Source organism: Halichoerus grypus, chromosome 8, assembly GCF_964656455.1.
Source record: "Halichoerus grypus chromosome 8, mHalGry1.hap1.1, whole genome shotgun sequence".
NCBI classification, from domain to species: domain Eukaryota; kingdom Metazoa; phylum Chordata; class Mammalia; order Carnivora; family Phocidae; genus Halichoerus; species Halichoerus grypus.
Window position 1 is genome coordinate 86,800,568 of NC_135719.1, and position 17,638 is coordinate 86,818,205.

A 17,638-nucleotide genomic window follows, 5' to 3' on the forward strand; every position below is an offset into this window, starting at 1 on the left:
GGAGAGGAGAGGAGTGAAGCGAAGCTCAGGGGTGACATGATGGCTGCTTTCAAACCTCTAAGATGAGCCTCTATTTGGAAAAAGGAGCTGGCTTGTTCTAACAGTGGATATAAACACTGAGATATTTTTGCTCATTGTGCAAGGGTCAAATTCAGAAGAAACAGGGCTCCTCATGAAACTCTGTATTTTCTATCACTGAAGCAATTTAAGAAGGTTCTGGATAATTACTCGATATCTTGAACTATAGAGCAGTACAGGGGTTAAGTAAGATTTTTAAGATGCTGTATTTTGAAGTATTCTGTGTTGTCATTATAGAAGAAAGCAAACTCAGAATACTTAAAACTTTACTGTTCTTCTACCCTGACATTTCAGATGTCATATTTCAACTCAACTATGATATACATTCATAAGTGAAATTTTAATTTTATAATTGAGATATACAGGAAACACTTCAATTGGGGGGGACAAATAAACAGCCAATTTTTGAGCACCTGTAATGCCAATATTCTTGCTAAAACTTCTCAGCAGTTTCTTTCTACAAATTACCACATTTTAGAGAAAATTCTATTCGTTTTATCTTACTCGCTATTAAAATAAACAATTCCTTTCCTGGTGGTACATCTTTTCAAATATTATCTCATTTGGATTTTGAAATACATGTATATGTACACATACATACATAATAAAGAATTCACTCTATTAGATTAAAAAGAAAATCACTGCTCACAATTTTAAAGTTCCTTATTATTGAATGAAGTGCATGGCTTAGAAAAAAAAAGTAAACGTAAGTAACTCCAGAATTTCAAGTGGGGATTATTAAACCCCGTGGAAGTTCGAACCCACATAATTCACTTTAGTTTACCAATCGTGATAGAATTTCCTGGGACTCAGTCAAGCCTTTTGAAGCAGTTCACCAGCTCGTCCCCTCACATCTCCTCCGTGCTGATATGTCTCTCAGTGGTGCTAATATGTTGACAAATCAATCTATTCATTAATATTCAGCAGGCTTGCTGGATCTGCAATCCTCATAAACTGTTACAAACAGAGTTTAATTATTAAAATGACAATTGTCTTTCTTTTGTTTCTTACACCATTGGATTTCTGGGTCTCATCTACCCGAGGCTTATTTTCAACGGGGTTATTTTTTGTTTTGAACAATATGTAGTGCAAGAGGGACCTACAGCTGGTTCCTTTTCATGGCAAAGTGCTACTTCCAACTTAAGTGTTTAGCGTTCTGGAACACTGTTCATTTTGAAAACATACCATGTGGTATTCTTGGTGCTAGGCTTTTATTTAGCTTTGCTTTGTGTTTGTACTGGCTGTATTTTTCATCTTCAATTTCTGGGGGAAAAACACACTTGTGACCAATTTTATTTGAATTAACCACAGTGAATGGTAAAAATTGCTTTTAAAGTAAAATTGGGATGCTTTGATAAATTTAGTGGTATATTATGATAGCTAGTCCATGACTCGAGATGCCATATATTCTACACTGTGCATAAATCTCACCACAGGACTGAGACTCACTGGAAGAATAAATTACAGCTATGCTTATCAGGGAAAGGAGGAGACAGAAATATTAACCTTGAGGCTAATCGAGTACACAAGTGGAAAAAACCTATGTCACTGGGGCATCATCATGATTTGATCATTCTGAACTGAAGACAAGCTATAGGATTCATAGCAAGGGGTTTCCTCCCCCCTCCCCTTATATGTGGAATGTGAAAGCTTCATGTCAGCTCTTAATTCTTGATAATACCAACTAACCATGTGACTCTGAAGCTGAGCAGTAACAACACAGCAGGTGATCTGAGAGGAGGTGCTTCTTCAGACTTCACCTGCGAATACAGAACATGATCTCTGTCTGCAGGGGTTGGGGGCTCATTGTGAGACAATTTCCAAGGTTGCCTCTGTGTTGATTACTGCCTGCTTGCCTCCCTAATGGCACATAAAGGAATATCAAAACTCAGAAGAGAAAAAAAATAGTCATTTCTCTGGTGATCTTCACAGTCTATTACTAACCTTCCTCAGATTTACTGTGTGTCTCTAATTGAACACATCGATTCAGTTTGATGATGGAAATGTACTTTTTACTCTAATAAATGCTTTCCCATTGCTGCAGGTTTGTCAGAGTTCTGGTGAGATGACTTGCACTGGAACAGATACGATATCTCACTTTACCAGCTATACAATCCACATCACTCGGTTATCTATGTCACTTCCCTTCTTCCTCTAAGAGTAAAATCTTGGGAAAACAAAAGCTGCCTACTAAGGTCATACATAAGAAAGAATAGTTTAAGACGTATGTTATGATTCTGAGCAACTGAAAGAATTTAGGAAAAGAGAATTTGTTTGACTTTCACACTTGAAAATTCTCCTTTGTGTGGACACAGGTTTAGAGAGTGAAGGTTATGTCTTCTTCATCTGCCCAGTCACGATGCAAGGGTTGGTGTTAAGGAAAAGGAAGCATAACCCTCACTCTTCAGTGAATGATACTTATATATAAAATATTACATATACTGTCTGTGTATTTAAAATTTTAGACATTTTTAGACCATGCACAGAAGAATTATATAAAAGGTTGTACTCCATTTATTTCTGGAGCATTCTTTCCCGCCTCACACTTTTGTTCATTTTTATTATTTTTTATATATTTTTAAAGTAGGCTCCATGCCCAGCATGGAGCCCAACATAGCACTTGAACCCACGACCCTGAGATCAAGACCTGAGCTGAGATCAAGAGGCGGACGCTTAACTGACCGAGCCACCCAGGCGCCCCACTTTGATTATTTTGTAATAAAAGTACTGCATGCACTTGGTAGAAGATCTAAATTAATCAGGAAAAGGAGTTCAAAATGAAAAGTAAAAACCTCACATCTCATTATGAGACCCACTCTCCAGAGATTACCTCTTTTAACTACTTAAAAAAAAAATTCTTCTGATTTAAACCAGCGCTACTCAGAGGAGGTCCATGGATCACTGTAAATCTGTGAACTGTTTATTGGTCTACAATGAGATAAGTACAGAAAGTAAGACAAAGTCTTTGGAAACTTTTATAGCAATATGATATTGCTGTCACATTTATTTTATTTTACAAAGTACTGGTCCATATGTTTGGAAATTAAGATAAAATAAAACTGGTCCTTTATCACAGAGTTTGAGAAGAATCACCTTAAAAAAGAAAACAAAACAAACAGATTCCTTTCCATTAAGGACAATGAATCATTTTATTTTTTTCTTAACCTTATTGTCCTCCTTCCCCCAGGTAATGAGATTATCCTAAGTTAATGTACTGGCCACCTTTGTAATTTAGAACAGTGCCTGGCACACAATATGAGATATCTATCACAATACATATATGTAATATTTATTCACAAGTATTAATTCTTAAGATTAAATTATATATTAAATCATATACAGGTAAATTTGTATGACTCAGTCCGTTCACCTAGGCAGAATCTTATATGAACTCTGTGAAAGCTATGGCTCTTAGAGTTCTCTTTACCTCTTCTCTGTTCTCCTCCTTCTCAGGATTGTAGATGTTTCATTATTTACATTCTTTTGCGTAAGTATAATAAAGTCAGACATGCTTGGTCTAAAGGTTATCTAAAATTTTAAATTAATATGTGGAATAACTTATATGTAACTATTATGAACTGTAAGATTATAATCCCTGCCTCCTATTCCCTATAACCTATAATATAAAATTTCCAAACCTATGTCCATTCAAAGGAGAATTTTCATGTGTTAAAAGGATTCTCTTATCCCACATTCCTTTAATTGCTCAAAATCACGGCACATGTTAGTTTATTATGTATTGTATATAACTTTATTATACAACTTTCTGTATTTCCTGGAGTTTATATGTTTTCTTTTTTATTCTTCACAAAAGAAACTGGTCAAGAAGCTTTTTCTATTCTTACTACTTTCATGACAATGTATATTGAAATACATTTAACATTTGGAACAAATTACATGTCCTGATATTAAATATCTGATAAAGAAAATGTGAATGCAAAAAGAGGTTGGGAATTAGAGAGGAGTTTTATAGTTTATTTAAATTTAAATTCCGGGAATTTATTTAAAAAGTTTTTTAGAAAAAAAAATTTTAGAGCACTGTTCAGCTGTTAGGTCCTTCAGAGGATCAGGGCTCTGGAGCAGCGTTTTTGGAAGTGTGATCCGTGGACTTTTTACATTCTCAGGGCAGGACTGCAGCTTATGTGGGTGGAGCCTGGGAATCTCCATTTTTAACTAGCTCCTCTGATGAAAGGGTGGCATGCCAAAGTTAAAAAATGCCTGCTACAGACTTAGAGCTAGACTATGACAGGTTGTTTAAAATGAGCCATAATCAAGAAGGTTCTTCGGCAAAATTATTAGAAATCCCTTTCCTTGCAAATATTCCTGTGTTCTATTAGCTAGTTTTTCCATTTCCCATTTCTAAGCCTTACACCCCTGGTATTCTTAAGTCATAGACAGAGTCTTGTTTGCAATTTTCTGATGTTTTGGCAATGTCCATCCAAGATTTACCCTTATTATTGTACCAGATGTGCCAAACATGGAGAATAGCCTGGTCTATCTCTTGCTCTTTTGGAATTGATAAAAATGCAATGAAAGGCAGGGCACATTGACACATGATCAAGTAAGGCATCATTTTCCTTAAGTTTCATCTGATTATCTAAAAAATGTTTAAGTGAAAATGGGCTGCTCTTTCTATAAGATAAAGTAAATTTGCCTAATCAAGTATATATTTTAAAACAGGTACACAAGTCCTTTCAAGGAACTGAGAAAGGTCATAGGATGGATGTGTTGAGGGCCAAACTGAACTCAGCATGTGATAAAGCTAGAGGTGGGAGTGAGGCCATGTGTAATCACTGATGGGTAATAATGGATAAACTGGATGATGTCAAATGCCCATCCAGTAGTCACAATGATGAAATGAAACAAGAGGAAATGAAACAAATACACAACGCTGGCTTAGAATGAACTGTAATGTTCTCAAACTCCCATCTCATGATTACCTCAAGTCTTCTCTTGTGCAATTATTTGTAATATGACTCATTCTGGAGGGTTTTATTGTATACATGCATTCTTATTTAGTTATATTTGTATAACTGTATTTATAATGTGTGTATTTGGTTCTATATATAAATAACTATATATAACTGTAATTAAATATATGTTTAGTTACATATATAACTTTACATAATTATATACATGTGTGGGTATAACTAAATACACATATAAAGACAGATACATAGATCATGTAAAGTGACTGGAAAACAGAAAGTGTTCATATATTTAAGGTACTCTATCTATGTCAATCACTGTGCTAAGCACTTTGCAGTATAATTTCATTTAATACTTAATAGAACCCAGTGAATTAGGAATTACTGTCACCATATTTCAGACAAGAAAACTGAGACCTAAGAGAGTAAGTAACTTGGATGGGGTCACCGTTACACTAAGTGGAAGAGCTCTCAACTCAGGTCATTATCACAACATGATCTTGTTTCCCTGTATTTTAAGACATTATTGAAAATTGTGTTGCTACCGTAGCTCTAAGCTGGTGAAAGCATATTAAAATTTAATGTGACAGCATGGCAAAATCCATTAGAAGGATAATCAAGAGGCTGTAAATGTAGTAGATAAGAGCATCTACCTTGGAGCCAGCTGACAGGATTTGCACCCTGGCCCCACTCAGGCAAATCACTTAACCCTCTGTGTCTACACCACTTCATCTTTCAAATGGAAACAATTATAGTATCTACTCAAAGGTTGGGGGTGATTAAATGAGTTCATATATGTAAAGTGCTTGGCTATAATGCAAATGTTATAGAAGTGTTAGCTACTATTATTTTTTTCTTTTAAAGTTTAATTTTATTATCTCCCTTTTACCTGTAACATCTGGTGAGTTAAGTTTTCCTCAACTTTTTTCTCATTTTTCAAATCATACCTTGATTCACAAAAAAATCTATTTTTATAATGGACATCTGTTAATGCTTTTGTGTTTGTTTTTAGCCTACTATCCTTTCTCTGCAGGAGCTTACTCTCCAAACTGGAGAGGCTCTCCATCATCCATATGGCCAATCAAAGCCACACTCCTGCGGTGACAATGGGATTGTTCCCAGGGTATTACAGGATTTAAGCAGAGCCAATCAGTGCCCCTTTTAGAGACTCTATGGCTACTGAGAGATAATTATTCTTCCACTCTGAGATCATGTACAATGAGTAGCATGTAAAGCCTGGGGCTGCCGGGGATCACTTGGCATCACATGAAGAGTCACCTGAGAAGGAAGCCATCATAAAGTAAAGCGGAGATAATGAGAGATGGAGAAATAGGACACTTGAACCACCGGATCCAAAGAGACGAGGTTCACCTTTTCGACTTCCCAGTTGTGTGAGTCAATAAATTATCTTCTGCTTAAGTTAGTTATAGGTTTCTATTATTTGCATACAAGAGTCCTGATTAATTAATTCACTGCTAAATTATTAGTAAGCACATCTCCAGAATGCTAGTACTCGGCTTATTCTATTATCATAGCAAAAATAATGAATGAGTTTAAAATATTCTCTATAGGGTCCTAAACATCAATCCATAAGAAAGAAGCACCCTTTCATGTACAACAATGTATGATATAAAGAATGGAGGCAAATAATTTCAAATCCAAGTCCTGCCACTGTGTGACTTTAGGCAAGGCACTTAACCTTTCTGGTTTCTGTCTATTACAGAGACTAAAACAAGTTACATATTGGAGGATTGTTGTGAGGTTCAAATGGCACAATGATAACTCCAGTACTCCAATATATAGCATTATATTATATCAGGTACATTTCTACACTAACAGAAAAAAATGCATGACCCAGGAATTTTTTCATTCTGACCCATCTATGTATGCTACAAGGACCCTACAACTGTCTTTTTTCTTTTGCGTTTTCATGCCAAGAAAAAAAAATACAACTACAAATATGTCTGAAGAATCCTTGGGAAACATGCACATCAGTTTGCATATAATTTCTAAAATTATACAATCAATTCTTGGTTACCCGCCAGAGCAATTGCTTAGAGCTTAGTGTTCTAGCCTCCTCCTAAATCAAAATCCTTGGTTCACCCCACACCTGCCTTTGTAGATGCTTTTCACATCCTTTATTTCATTCAGTCTCTGTTACAACCTCATTATATAGGCAGGAACCAAAGCTCAAAGAAGGTTAAGTGATGGCTAATGAGAATGGCAGACAGGATGATAAATCCAACTGCTTGACTATTGTTCCTTACCTTTGATTTTAGAGTCACTGAGGTGCTTAGATTTTTATTTCCTTGTATCCGGATGGTGGTCTGGTGTGGTTTAAAGTATACTGTGACTAAAAATTCACTAGTATCAGTTGTGACCATCCTTTACCAATACCAGCTTGCTTGTGTATTTATCAGCTCCTATGTGATTAAAATTATGTCGTACCAGCCCGTTATTACTTTTCATGAGGGAATTATTTGTTCTCAACAAGATAGTGGGATAGACTCCAGGCCAGTAACTACTTCTGTAACACTTCAGCTAATATTATGACATCTTTAACTAACTTTTTTATATTTGACTATTAGTTCTGTTCATACACCAGCAGCTAGGTAACTCATTTGCCATCCAGAGCCTCAAGTGGCAGGCAGTAACAACTCTTGTGCTTCAAAGGCAAGGATGAGTCAGAAGAAGATACTGAGGAGAGAGGCCAGTTAATTCCCAAACTGATACTTGAGTCATTTAGAAAAGTGAGGGTCTATCTGAGCTGGCCTCCACTTCACTTTGTCTGAGTGGTAGGAAATTTTTAGCACTTAGAAATACGTACAGCAAGTAAAATATGTACTTCCTGGTCAAATATAAATGCCTTTTTAAATTTTCCATGTAATTCTCTTTCTGAAATGCTACATCTCTTTCTTTGCAAATTTTGTGCACACATATATATGGGGTTTCCCAACAACAGTTCCTTGAGGCATTAATATTTAGGTCTCTGTCTCTACTATCAGTGATAATTAAACATTCACAGTCTGTAACTGTTCGATTCCGGCCTCAGTAGGCTGTATCAACACAGCTAGGCCAGCACATTTCCACGGTACCAGAGAGCGGGCATCATTTATTCCACTACTCCAAGAAAAAGATTTTAAAATGTGGAGGCTATTTTCCCAATGTCCTATTCCTGCATAACAGGAAAATGTGACTGGCTTCCGAGGTATTCCCGATTTGCACTGTGGTAACAATATCAAGCCATTTTACTGGATTTCTGGACTGCAGGTATCAAGCATAACGGTTCACCGTATTTAAAGGTAGTGTTTCCTAACAAGGATACTGGTCACAAGGTTATTTGATAATTCTACCTTTCTGCCTTCTGGAATGGAAACATAATGATACTTTTGCTTTTTGTCTCTGTTAAATTATCCTAAATATTTCATTAGTGCTTCGGCTACATGATAGTTCTTTTGTAGGTCACAGATTCCTTTAAGATATATCCATCCAGCTATGATTTACAACTAATTAGAGGATGTTAAAGGTTGTTGCTAATATTAACTCAAAGCCCTGATAATGGATAGCTCTTGCCATTTAATACCAACAGTAGTCTAAGAACTTAATTACCTCAGGCAGTTTATCTACATTCTTTTCCAATTTCTACATCATCGCATTCAGTAACAGGTATTGAACAGATGTTTATCCATGACTGTATTTGCCTTTTTAAGTGGCGAAAGATCTGAACAAACTTAGAACTAGACATGGCCTAAAAACTAAAGAAGGACCGGTCATTAACCGGTGGTGGTTAAAGAATGTATGTGCAGATTGTCTGGGTATAAATTCTGGCTCTGCCACTTACTAGCTCTGTGATTTCGGCCTGTGGTGTCCCTTCTTTTGCCTCAGTGCTCTTACCTGAAACCCAGGTGTAACAGTAAAACTTATCTTATAGGTTGTTGTGAGAATTAAATAAACTCCAAAGTACGTTCATTGGGTTATTCTATTCCGCAGCACTGGGTGTGCCATTTTCTCTGCCCTGATTGCCCCTCCCACTTTTAAAACTCTCTCTCTCTTTAAGAAGAAGGAAAGATTTTTTTAAGAGTTTAACTTTAAATAATGCAGCACTGCCAAGGCAATCTATCCTAAAGAAATCAATCAGAGATACACATAGAAATTATATATAAGGATCAAATAGGAACAACCTAAAAATATAATACCAGGGAAATCGCTAAAGATAATACCATATATATTCTAATGTCACATGAAGGAAATCAGCACACAAAGAACTGGCATACTAATATATAGTATGATAATTAAAATATCACTATCATTATAAAGTTCGTGTGTCCCTAATAAAGTGCTTAATACAGAAACAGGTATATGGTTAGTAAAGATTACTCTTAAAAGAGATTAGCTGTTTCCATTACATCAACGTTTATAAGTTCTAAGGCAATATGCCAAAATAATAACAATTTCTTTTTGTTTCATTTGTCTCTTAACATGTATCACTCAATTTCTCTATAAAATATGGACATTTCATCAGAAGATGTTTCGGTCTCCATTTCCTTTACTCCTTCCTAATCCACCTTAACAACTTGTGCCCCTACTCCAGTGGACAATTTGCAATGAACATTTATCAATTTAATAATTCACAATTGACTTAATAGTATAACACTTAAGCATTAAGCCATTATCATTTTTGAGTGGGAGATAGTACCTTCGTGAGAGATTTCCTTCCAGGGATTTGGTGGATACATGAAAGCTGCATTCTGGATTTGGTCATGTATGTCTTCATCTTCATTGAACGGGAACGTACCACTTAGGCTCACATAGATGATGACTCCAACAGACCACATGTCTAGAGAGCGGTTATAGCCCTTGTTCCTTAAGACCTCAGGAGCCAGGTAAGCTGGGGTGCCCACCACTGACCTCCGGAAAGACTTTTCTCCAATGATCCGGGCAAAACCAAAGTCACAAAGTTTCACCTGTTGGTAATAGATGGTTTGCAGAAACGGTAAGGTCACAAATGGTGTGTCTGTGTGTGTCTTAGCCCAGGTCTGTCAACGACAATTAGAATACTTCACATATATTGTATAGATTTCTCGTGCATGATAGAAGTAATAGCTATTTTCCATTTTATATATTTGAAGACAGTGGTGAAGTACTGGTACAAAAGTATATTTTCATTCCTGAAAAAATCATCTAAACATTCATCCTTCCTTCCCCCCAACACAAAACTGAGAGATAAATGTGAAAATATGTATACTCAGAAGTGGGTAATACTCTTTTACAAGGCAGAAAAACCTCATGCAAATCTGGAACGCAAGGGCTTATTATAAGTAAAGGTTGAAGGATCAGCATAGAGACCTGTCATATTACCTACGATGATCCTCAAAATCAGCTCTGCTTGGGAACCTAGACAGAACCTGAAGAGGTCAGGGAAGCAAGGCGGATAGCCGCCTTAGGTCACTTCGGATAGCAGGTTCCCTGGGGAGACGTGCAGTAGTTTTCCATCCTCTGAGTTGAGGAAAAGCAGAAACGTTTGCCCTTGCCCGTCAGAACAACACTGAACTTCACCGTCCCTGGGACTCTTCAGTGTTCTCCTCCCTCCCTGGCCAGTGCTTTCAGCACTGCCTGGGGCTGCCGGTGTCCCAGGCTCTGTCTACACTAGCAGCTGAACAAGCACAATGAGGAGGCTCTGCACGTGTTGCACTCAGGCAGGCTGAACTGAGAAGCCAGAGTAACAAAGCTGCAGTCCCCAAGATCGAAGAAGGAGACAAATGGATGAAAACGAACAGGTAAAACATGAAACAAATAAAGCTTTTGAGGAAAAATCCTGCAGGGGAGCCGGCTGCCATCAGCTGGCTTTGCCAAGAGAGGCTTTCATACTTGCCTGGGGGAAAGGATCTGCCGATGCCAGCAACACGTTTTCTGGTTTGAGGTCACAGTGAACGATATTTTTAAAGTGAAGATGCCGCAAAGCCACAAGTATCTAGAGAGAAGAAAATCATCAAAATAATCTTATTTTGGTCTATGAGTTTATTTCTAAATGTCTTCTACTGGGATATAAATTGGAAGGGCCACGAGAAAACCCGCAATGAACAGTTAAGCCTCTTTACACCAAGACACTGAAATGAGCTCAATTCACAGGGCAGGTTTCTAAGGAAACGTGAGCAGAAAGAGTAGCATATTATGGTATTGATACAGCAACCAAGACAGGTGTAGATAACAGATGTCAGTAATATCTTCCAGGGAGACCCATTCTTGAATAGTTTCAAAGAACCAGGACTCAGTCACTGTGCAATTGAAAGTTTCATGAGTACTTTTAATACATGGGCCCACAGACGCATGACTCACTTGGTATGCTGGACTCTGGAGACCACAGATAGAAACGAAATAATACAACAAGCCCCCGCCACCTTTCCAAGTATAAGTCAGACTTGGGACTCAGGGACTAAACAAGGCTAGGAAGCTGCAGTAAAACAGTGATAACATTTGATATTGAATATTATCTTTTTTTTTCTGTCTCTAATTGATTTCTTACCTGAGTAATTAAAAACTTCGTTATGTGCTCTGGCAACCTGCCCTTTTCACTTGACAAGATCATCTCCAGCATGTCTCCATGGAGTTTTTCCATAACAACAAACACTCTTTCAGGCGTCTCAAACATACACTCCAAATTTACAACACCAGGGTGATGAAGGTTCTATTAAAGATAAATAAAGCACTTGAAGAAAATGAGTTTTTTGATACTGTTTGGCAAGCTCACTGATTATATAAAACTGTTCAAGCTTAAAGCTATGGAGAAACCCACACTTCAGATTTTTAACATTTCTAAATTCCACATGTGCTGCCTTATATTTTTGAAATTATAATGTCTCCAAGAAATATATCTTTACTTTCTATGCAGAGTGAAATTATTTTTTTCTATGCTGAAAAACCTAAGTTCCAGCACAGTGAATTGCTAATTAGGTTTTAATTAGAATGCCATATTGAGAAATCTGTAATTTCTCAGGATCATCTCCAATATTAAGCATACCACCCTAAATAAGCATACTAGGCCATCTCTACACACTTGATAGAAAGTTAATGTAGACAAGATGAAGTCTGTACTTGCAGCGCATCAGATGGCACTGAGGAAGCACATGAGTCAAAACCTTTTGGAATTGTTCTGCTATGAGAAGCTGCGGTAGTTGCTACCAACGCTCCTATACAGAGTGAAGATTGCCAGGAAAACAGCAAAGAAAAAAAAAAAAATTATTGAGCCCATGTTTTGTTCGGTACCCCATGCCACGTGGTAGTCCTGTGTGGTTCTCAAGCACTCAATAAATATTTCCACAATAAAGCAATGGCTAATGAGAGGATGCATTCGGCTTGACATGTTAATTGTCACATATGTCAAGTAAAATTACTCTTAACATTAGATGGACCCTTGTGAGGATGCTTCAGTCTGAACGTTGCTGTGGGGTCATCAACAAAGCCTTCGATCATCTGACCTTTATTTTATTTTTCTTCTGTGCACAACAGCAAAAAATCCTAACATTAAAAGAACTATTATACATTCCACTTACATTTCAGCGAGAAACAGAAAAAAAAAATCATCATGAACACAAACTACCTAAAGAAAAAATCAGGGACTAACTGAAATGTACTAACAGCTGGACAGAGAAAAAAAAATAAATGATTTTAGAAAAAAAATTCTCCTTCAGAGATAAAAGTGCATGTAAAACGAAATTTTCACAAACTTCTTGAAACCTGAGACAGCTCGCTCTTTAGACCTCACAGATGGGTACTGGCTGGTGAGAAGCAGAAGGGATTGCAGGTGAGTCTGCATGGTTGTCGTCCTCCCTCTGCCCACGGACAAGGAGAGTCTGGCGTGAACTGGATACGGAGCCTGACAAAAGCTCCCATGATGATAACCCGTCTCTCAGGACGCCCTGCCCATATTGGGCCATGCTGATTCTGCCTCAGACACCTGATGGGTCTTTTTGATTTTGGTGCCTTGATGCCCAATCCTGTACCATTAATGTGGTCAGGGAAGAGCAAGTTTCTGAATGTGGTCTGAACAGATGTCTACACTCCTACCCCAAAGCCTTTCACCTCCAGAGGGCTGGAGTCACTGTTCCTGAAACTGTCACACTGTTAACTGGTCAAAACTGTCTACTTCAGGATAGACTAAACCTCTAGCTTCAGAGCTGAAGTACACGGAGAGAGAGTGAGATGAACAACACTACTACTTTATTTGTCCTGACTGGCTACAAATAAGACCGGACAGCTGCTGGGCTTTGACCACTGTGGGGGTGCCAGATCGTTAGGTGGGAGACGCTAATGAAGGACTCTGTGAGTCCATTTGATATGCAGTATGGAGGACCAGTGATAGCATTGCTCGTACCTGAGCCCGTGCCCAGGCTGTCACATGGTCTTGAATCCCCTTCCTGGATCCAGGAGCCACACGGAGTAGAAAGACTACCAGCCCCTGGGATATCCAGGCATCTTAGCTGCCCTCTTTTAAATCAATGATGACAGGAAAGGATTTTAGAATGACATGAGAGTCCTGCCTGAGTTATGATTCTCCTGCGACAAGTCCACTGTGAAATGTGCTAAGTGTACCTTCCTCTTTGAGTATCTTCTGAACTGATTCTTTTTTCTATTTACTCTAACTTTAAGCATTTAAGCAGTATTCTGGAGAGTTTAGCTTTCTTTCTTTTTTTTTTTTTTTAATATTTTATTTATTCATTTGAGAGTGAGAGACAGAGCACAAGCAGGGGAAGAGGCAGAGGGAGAGGGAGAAGCAGACTTCCCGTGAGCTGGGAGCCTGATGCAGGGCTCGATCCCAGGACCCCAAGATCATGACCTGAGCGGAAGTCAGACGCTTAACCGACTGAGCCATGTAGGTGCCCCAAGTTTGGCTCTCTTAAATGACCAAGGCCTTGTGGACTGAGTGGGGAGCAGGAACAATGAATAGGAAAGCAGGAGACAGACAGAAGAGGGTAGCAATGCAAGGGGTCTCCCGTGTAGACCTAGGAAAAACTGGAGTGTGAAGAAGATCAATGAAAAGGAGGCTCAGGAAGTGCAGGGAAGAACAGAAGTGGTGCTGCTTCTGTACCCTGTCTTGGGCTATGAAGGGTGGGGAAGAAGAGGGAGTCAGGAAATGGCCAGGAAGCTCTCCTACCTAAATTAATCCAAATATATATGCAATGTTGATTCTCATGTGCTTCTACTGGCATTCCTCTACGTGAGTGAAGTCTTAAAAGTACTAACGTCCTGTGTCAGTATTTCTTTTTTCCTATTCCCTATTCTACAACATGACTTAAGGAGCCCCTATATGAGGCGAGGACTTAAATGGGTTTATTTATTTGGTGTATTCCCAGAATGTTCTAGGCCAAAAGTATGGAACAGATTAATGAGATTATTCACTGTCAACGATCTTGTGCCATGTTCACTGTAAACTCTGAAGCACTCTAAAATGTCCCCTACTAACATCTTTATGAAAGGATAAGGGGAAAGTTTGCTATTTTTAATAAGGGACTTTGAATATAGTTAGGTATATAGATTTATAAAAAATTCAGTAAAAGCATTGAACTAAAAGTCATGTATACACAACTGGTAAAAAGATGTTTTAGAAAAGTTTAGACTAATATGTTTGCTGCACGTGGCCCTTGCTCTTTTATAAAAACCTTTATGCTTTTCTAGGTTTGCTAAAGAATACACTGAGTGGTAGCTGAAAAATTTTTCCAAGAGAAAAATGACTTTTTTTTTTTTCCTGCAGAGCTGATATACAACAAATTGACATTTTTAAAGTTTATCATGTGTAGTTGAGACAAGGCCATCACAGATGCTTACTCATGAGCCATATTTTTTGCATTGACCCAAATGACCAAACTTGTTTTTATATTTGACAGTAACAAAAGAAAAGAGAATAGAAAGAATCATGCCTTATTTATCCATATTCTCCATACTATACTGATGAATACTTCTTTACCCTAGAGAAGATAATATTTGGAGACTGGAAATAAAAAAAAAAAATCAAGGCCTTATTTTCTATTATAATTCATATTACCTTTTTAATTCCTTAAGGGTAACTCTAAGATAAGCTTCAACCCAAGCGGTCCACGTGACTTGTTCACAATTTTACTCTTCTATATAAAATATGAAATAGCTTTTCAACTTTTCCTATTAATGTCCAAAGTAACTGAATTAACTGAAAAGTGGCTTGATGACCACAACACTATGGCAGACTAGTGTTCAGAAGGAATTGTGCTAACTTCTCAGGCCTGCCTCAGGAACTCAGATAATAAATTTCATGGCAGAGTAATCTACTCCTGGACTCTCTGGCCATCTGTTCGTTGCATTTAAGCAACTTAATTTTCAGGAAATGAAACATTTGGTCAAGTACAGGAAAGAATAGTGTCCATTCACACTTCACAGATTGATGACATATCCATGGGGTGAATATAAATTATTCTGAAGTCTGGAGGAAATACCATTTGGAGATCAAGACAAAAATTTTCCTGATTCAAGTTGCCTAGAAAATCCTTATGTAATTAATGGAAACTAGTCACTAAAAGCAAAAGCTTTTATAAAGGTTACAATATTTTATCTGAAAAAAAAAGAAATAAGGATTTAACTAATTCACATTTTTAGTGAATGCATACATTCTATTTTATATTTTTTGGATTCATGTTAAGCAATATTTCATTAGTACTTGTATTCTTTAATTCTAATAGTGTTGCTTTATTTTAATACTCAACTCTGAAGTCGAGTATTCATTCCATATATTTAGCTGTGATAAGTTAAAGGTGTCATGTTTTCCCATTCTTTATTCTGCCTTCAGGATTATTATACTCAAACATATGAGAGGTAGGAAAGAGGAGAATTAGAATCAACATATCTTTTTAATAGGTTATTTAGGAGCAATATAGCCTTAATATGGGGACTTCTGACTACTTTTCTATCAAACACCTGAATGATTTGGTTCAGAATGAGACAGAAAGAAATAAACTTAACAATGATGAGTCCAAGGTCTAAATTCTACATGGCATGCAGAACAGAAGGAAGAATATTCCATTACACAGTGGTATTGGTGGGGACATGAGGTGCCTTTCTCAGAAGTAAAGCATTGTGGCAATGGCTTTGTTGATCCTCATTACTGCCCGTTTGCCAGGGTTGAGAGAAGAGCACACCTTCTTATCTATTTTCCAATCACATTCTCTTACAATTTATACTCATTTAAGGGCCCTCGAAATCACCATCAGCTGATGCCTTATAAAGGGGAAAAAGCATGTAATTCCTGGAGAGATGCAACAAAAGTCAATGTAGAAAGCAGATGATTGTAAGAAGACTCAGTAAAGATAATACCAAAATTGATAAGGGAAGCTCAGCTATCTCTCCTAAATTCCAGAATCTTATATCCAAGTGTCTTTTTTCATGTAAATGAATGATGCCAACAATGGGATCAGTGTCTTTCCATCCAAACTTACTCTTGTGGTGGTGTTTCCGCTCTTGGTAAATGCCCTGCCATCTAGGTCAGAAACCTGAGAGTCATCCTAAACATTCCCTTCCCTCTCACTTCTAACAACCAGTTGGTCTCTGAAAGTTTTAGAGCTCATCCCCTTAATTTCTCTCACACTGAGAATTTCTCTCACATCCTCAACCATCAATGCCTTGGTTTGAGCCTTATCTCTTTCCTAGGGATGGGCCACAGCCTCCCAAGTGATCTCCTCTTAGGTTTTGCTCTCCTCCAGCCCACTCCTCAAAGGGCTGCCACTGTGATTCTGATCATTCCATCTTACTTCCAGTTCATAAGGGAATCACCACTAGCTTGAGGAGGAGATGTACCCTGTTAGCGTGGCACACAGGACCCTTCACCATCAACTACTTATCCTCCCCCCACCCCAATATTTCCCCATCTTTTCTTCTTCTCCTACATATCTACCCTTCTCTCTAGCCATAGTAAACTATTTTCAGAACAAGTATCACTCTCTCTCTCCTTTCTACACTTTCACACATACTTTCTCTCAGCCTGAACCAGACCATTTTGCCTGGTCTGAATATTTAGCGGTCAGACAGCTTTCATTGACTCCCATAGTCTGACTTGGGTGTCTCTCCACCCTCTTTCCTCAATCCTTGATAAATGCTCTTTCAGAACAGTTAACATGTCATACTCAGTTACTGGTGAACCTGTGTGTCTTATCTACAAGTCTATAAGCTCCATAAGGCCTGTATTTTATCTGTTATATTCCTAGTCAGTATAAGCCTAGTGCCTGGTACATATTAAATGTCCCATGCAAATTTGTTAATTTGATTGAAAGATGAATTCCTATATCTCTTACTTTTTAGTATGTAGATAACATTCTTTAGGATTTAAATTATTTTACTGAAGAGATGATAACGCATGTCCGACATATTTGGTCAGCACATTTTGCACTGAATATGGTCTATGCTGGTATCTTCTCTTCATATAAGAATACAGTACATGAATTTTTCATTGTAAGTTCACTTGAATCTGCTGGTAAGCAATCTCAGGATTCTGATGATGACTAATATCAGAGATGCTGCCACTAGTGTGAGTTGAAAAATGATTTTCTGAAGTCTCAGGGGAATGACAAAGACCTCCTAGTTGTTTCTGGGCACCACTCCTTCGAAACATACAA

At 37.7% G+C, this 17,638-nt stretch overlaps 1 protein-coding gene and 1 long non-coding RNA gene across 4 annotated transcripts in view; one reads left to right on the plus strand and one right to left on the minus strand.

Annotated features, from left to right (window-relative positions):
* Positions 1-6,347, plus strand: part of LOC118530244 (uncharacterized) — a 169,756-nt gene extending 163,409 nt beyond the window's left edge. The window contains exon 3 of the long non-coding RNA XR_013440659.1: positions 6,040-6,347. This is a non-coding gene — a long non-coding RNA (uncharacterized LOC118530244). The remainder of the gene's footprint in view (positions 1-6,039) is intronic.
* Positions 1-17,638, minus strand: part of PRKD1 (protein kinase D1) — a 318,415-nt gene that overhangs the window by 10,755 nt on the left and 290,022 nt on the right. For all 3 annotated transcript variants that reach the window (XM_078053526.1, XM_078053525.1, XM_078053524.1), the window contains 3 exons: positions 11,530-11,691; positions 10,879-10,977; positions 9,703-9,970 (listed from right to left, as the gene is read on the minus strand). In XM_078053526.1, coding sequence (XP_077909652.1) covers positions 9,703-9,970; positions 10,879-10,977; positions 11,530-11,691 — 529 coding nt within the window. The remainder of the gene's footprint in view (positions 1-9,702; positions 9,971-10,878; positions 10,978-11,529; positions 11,692-17,638) is intronic.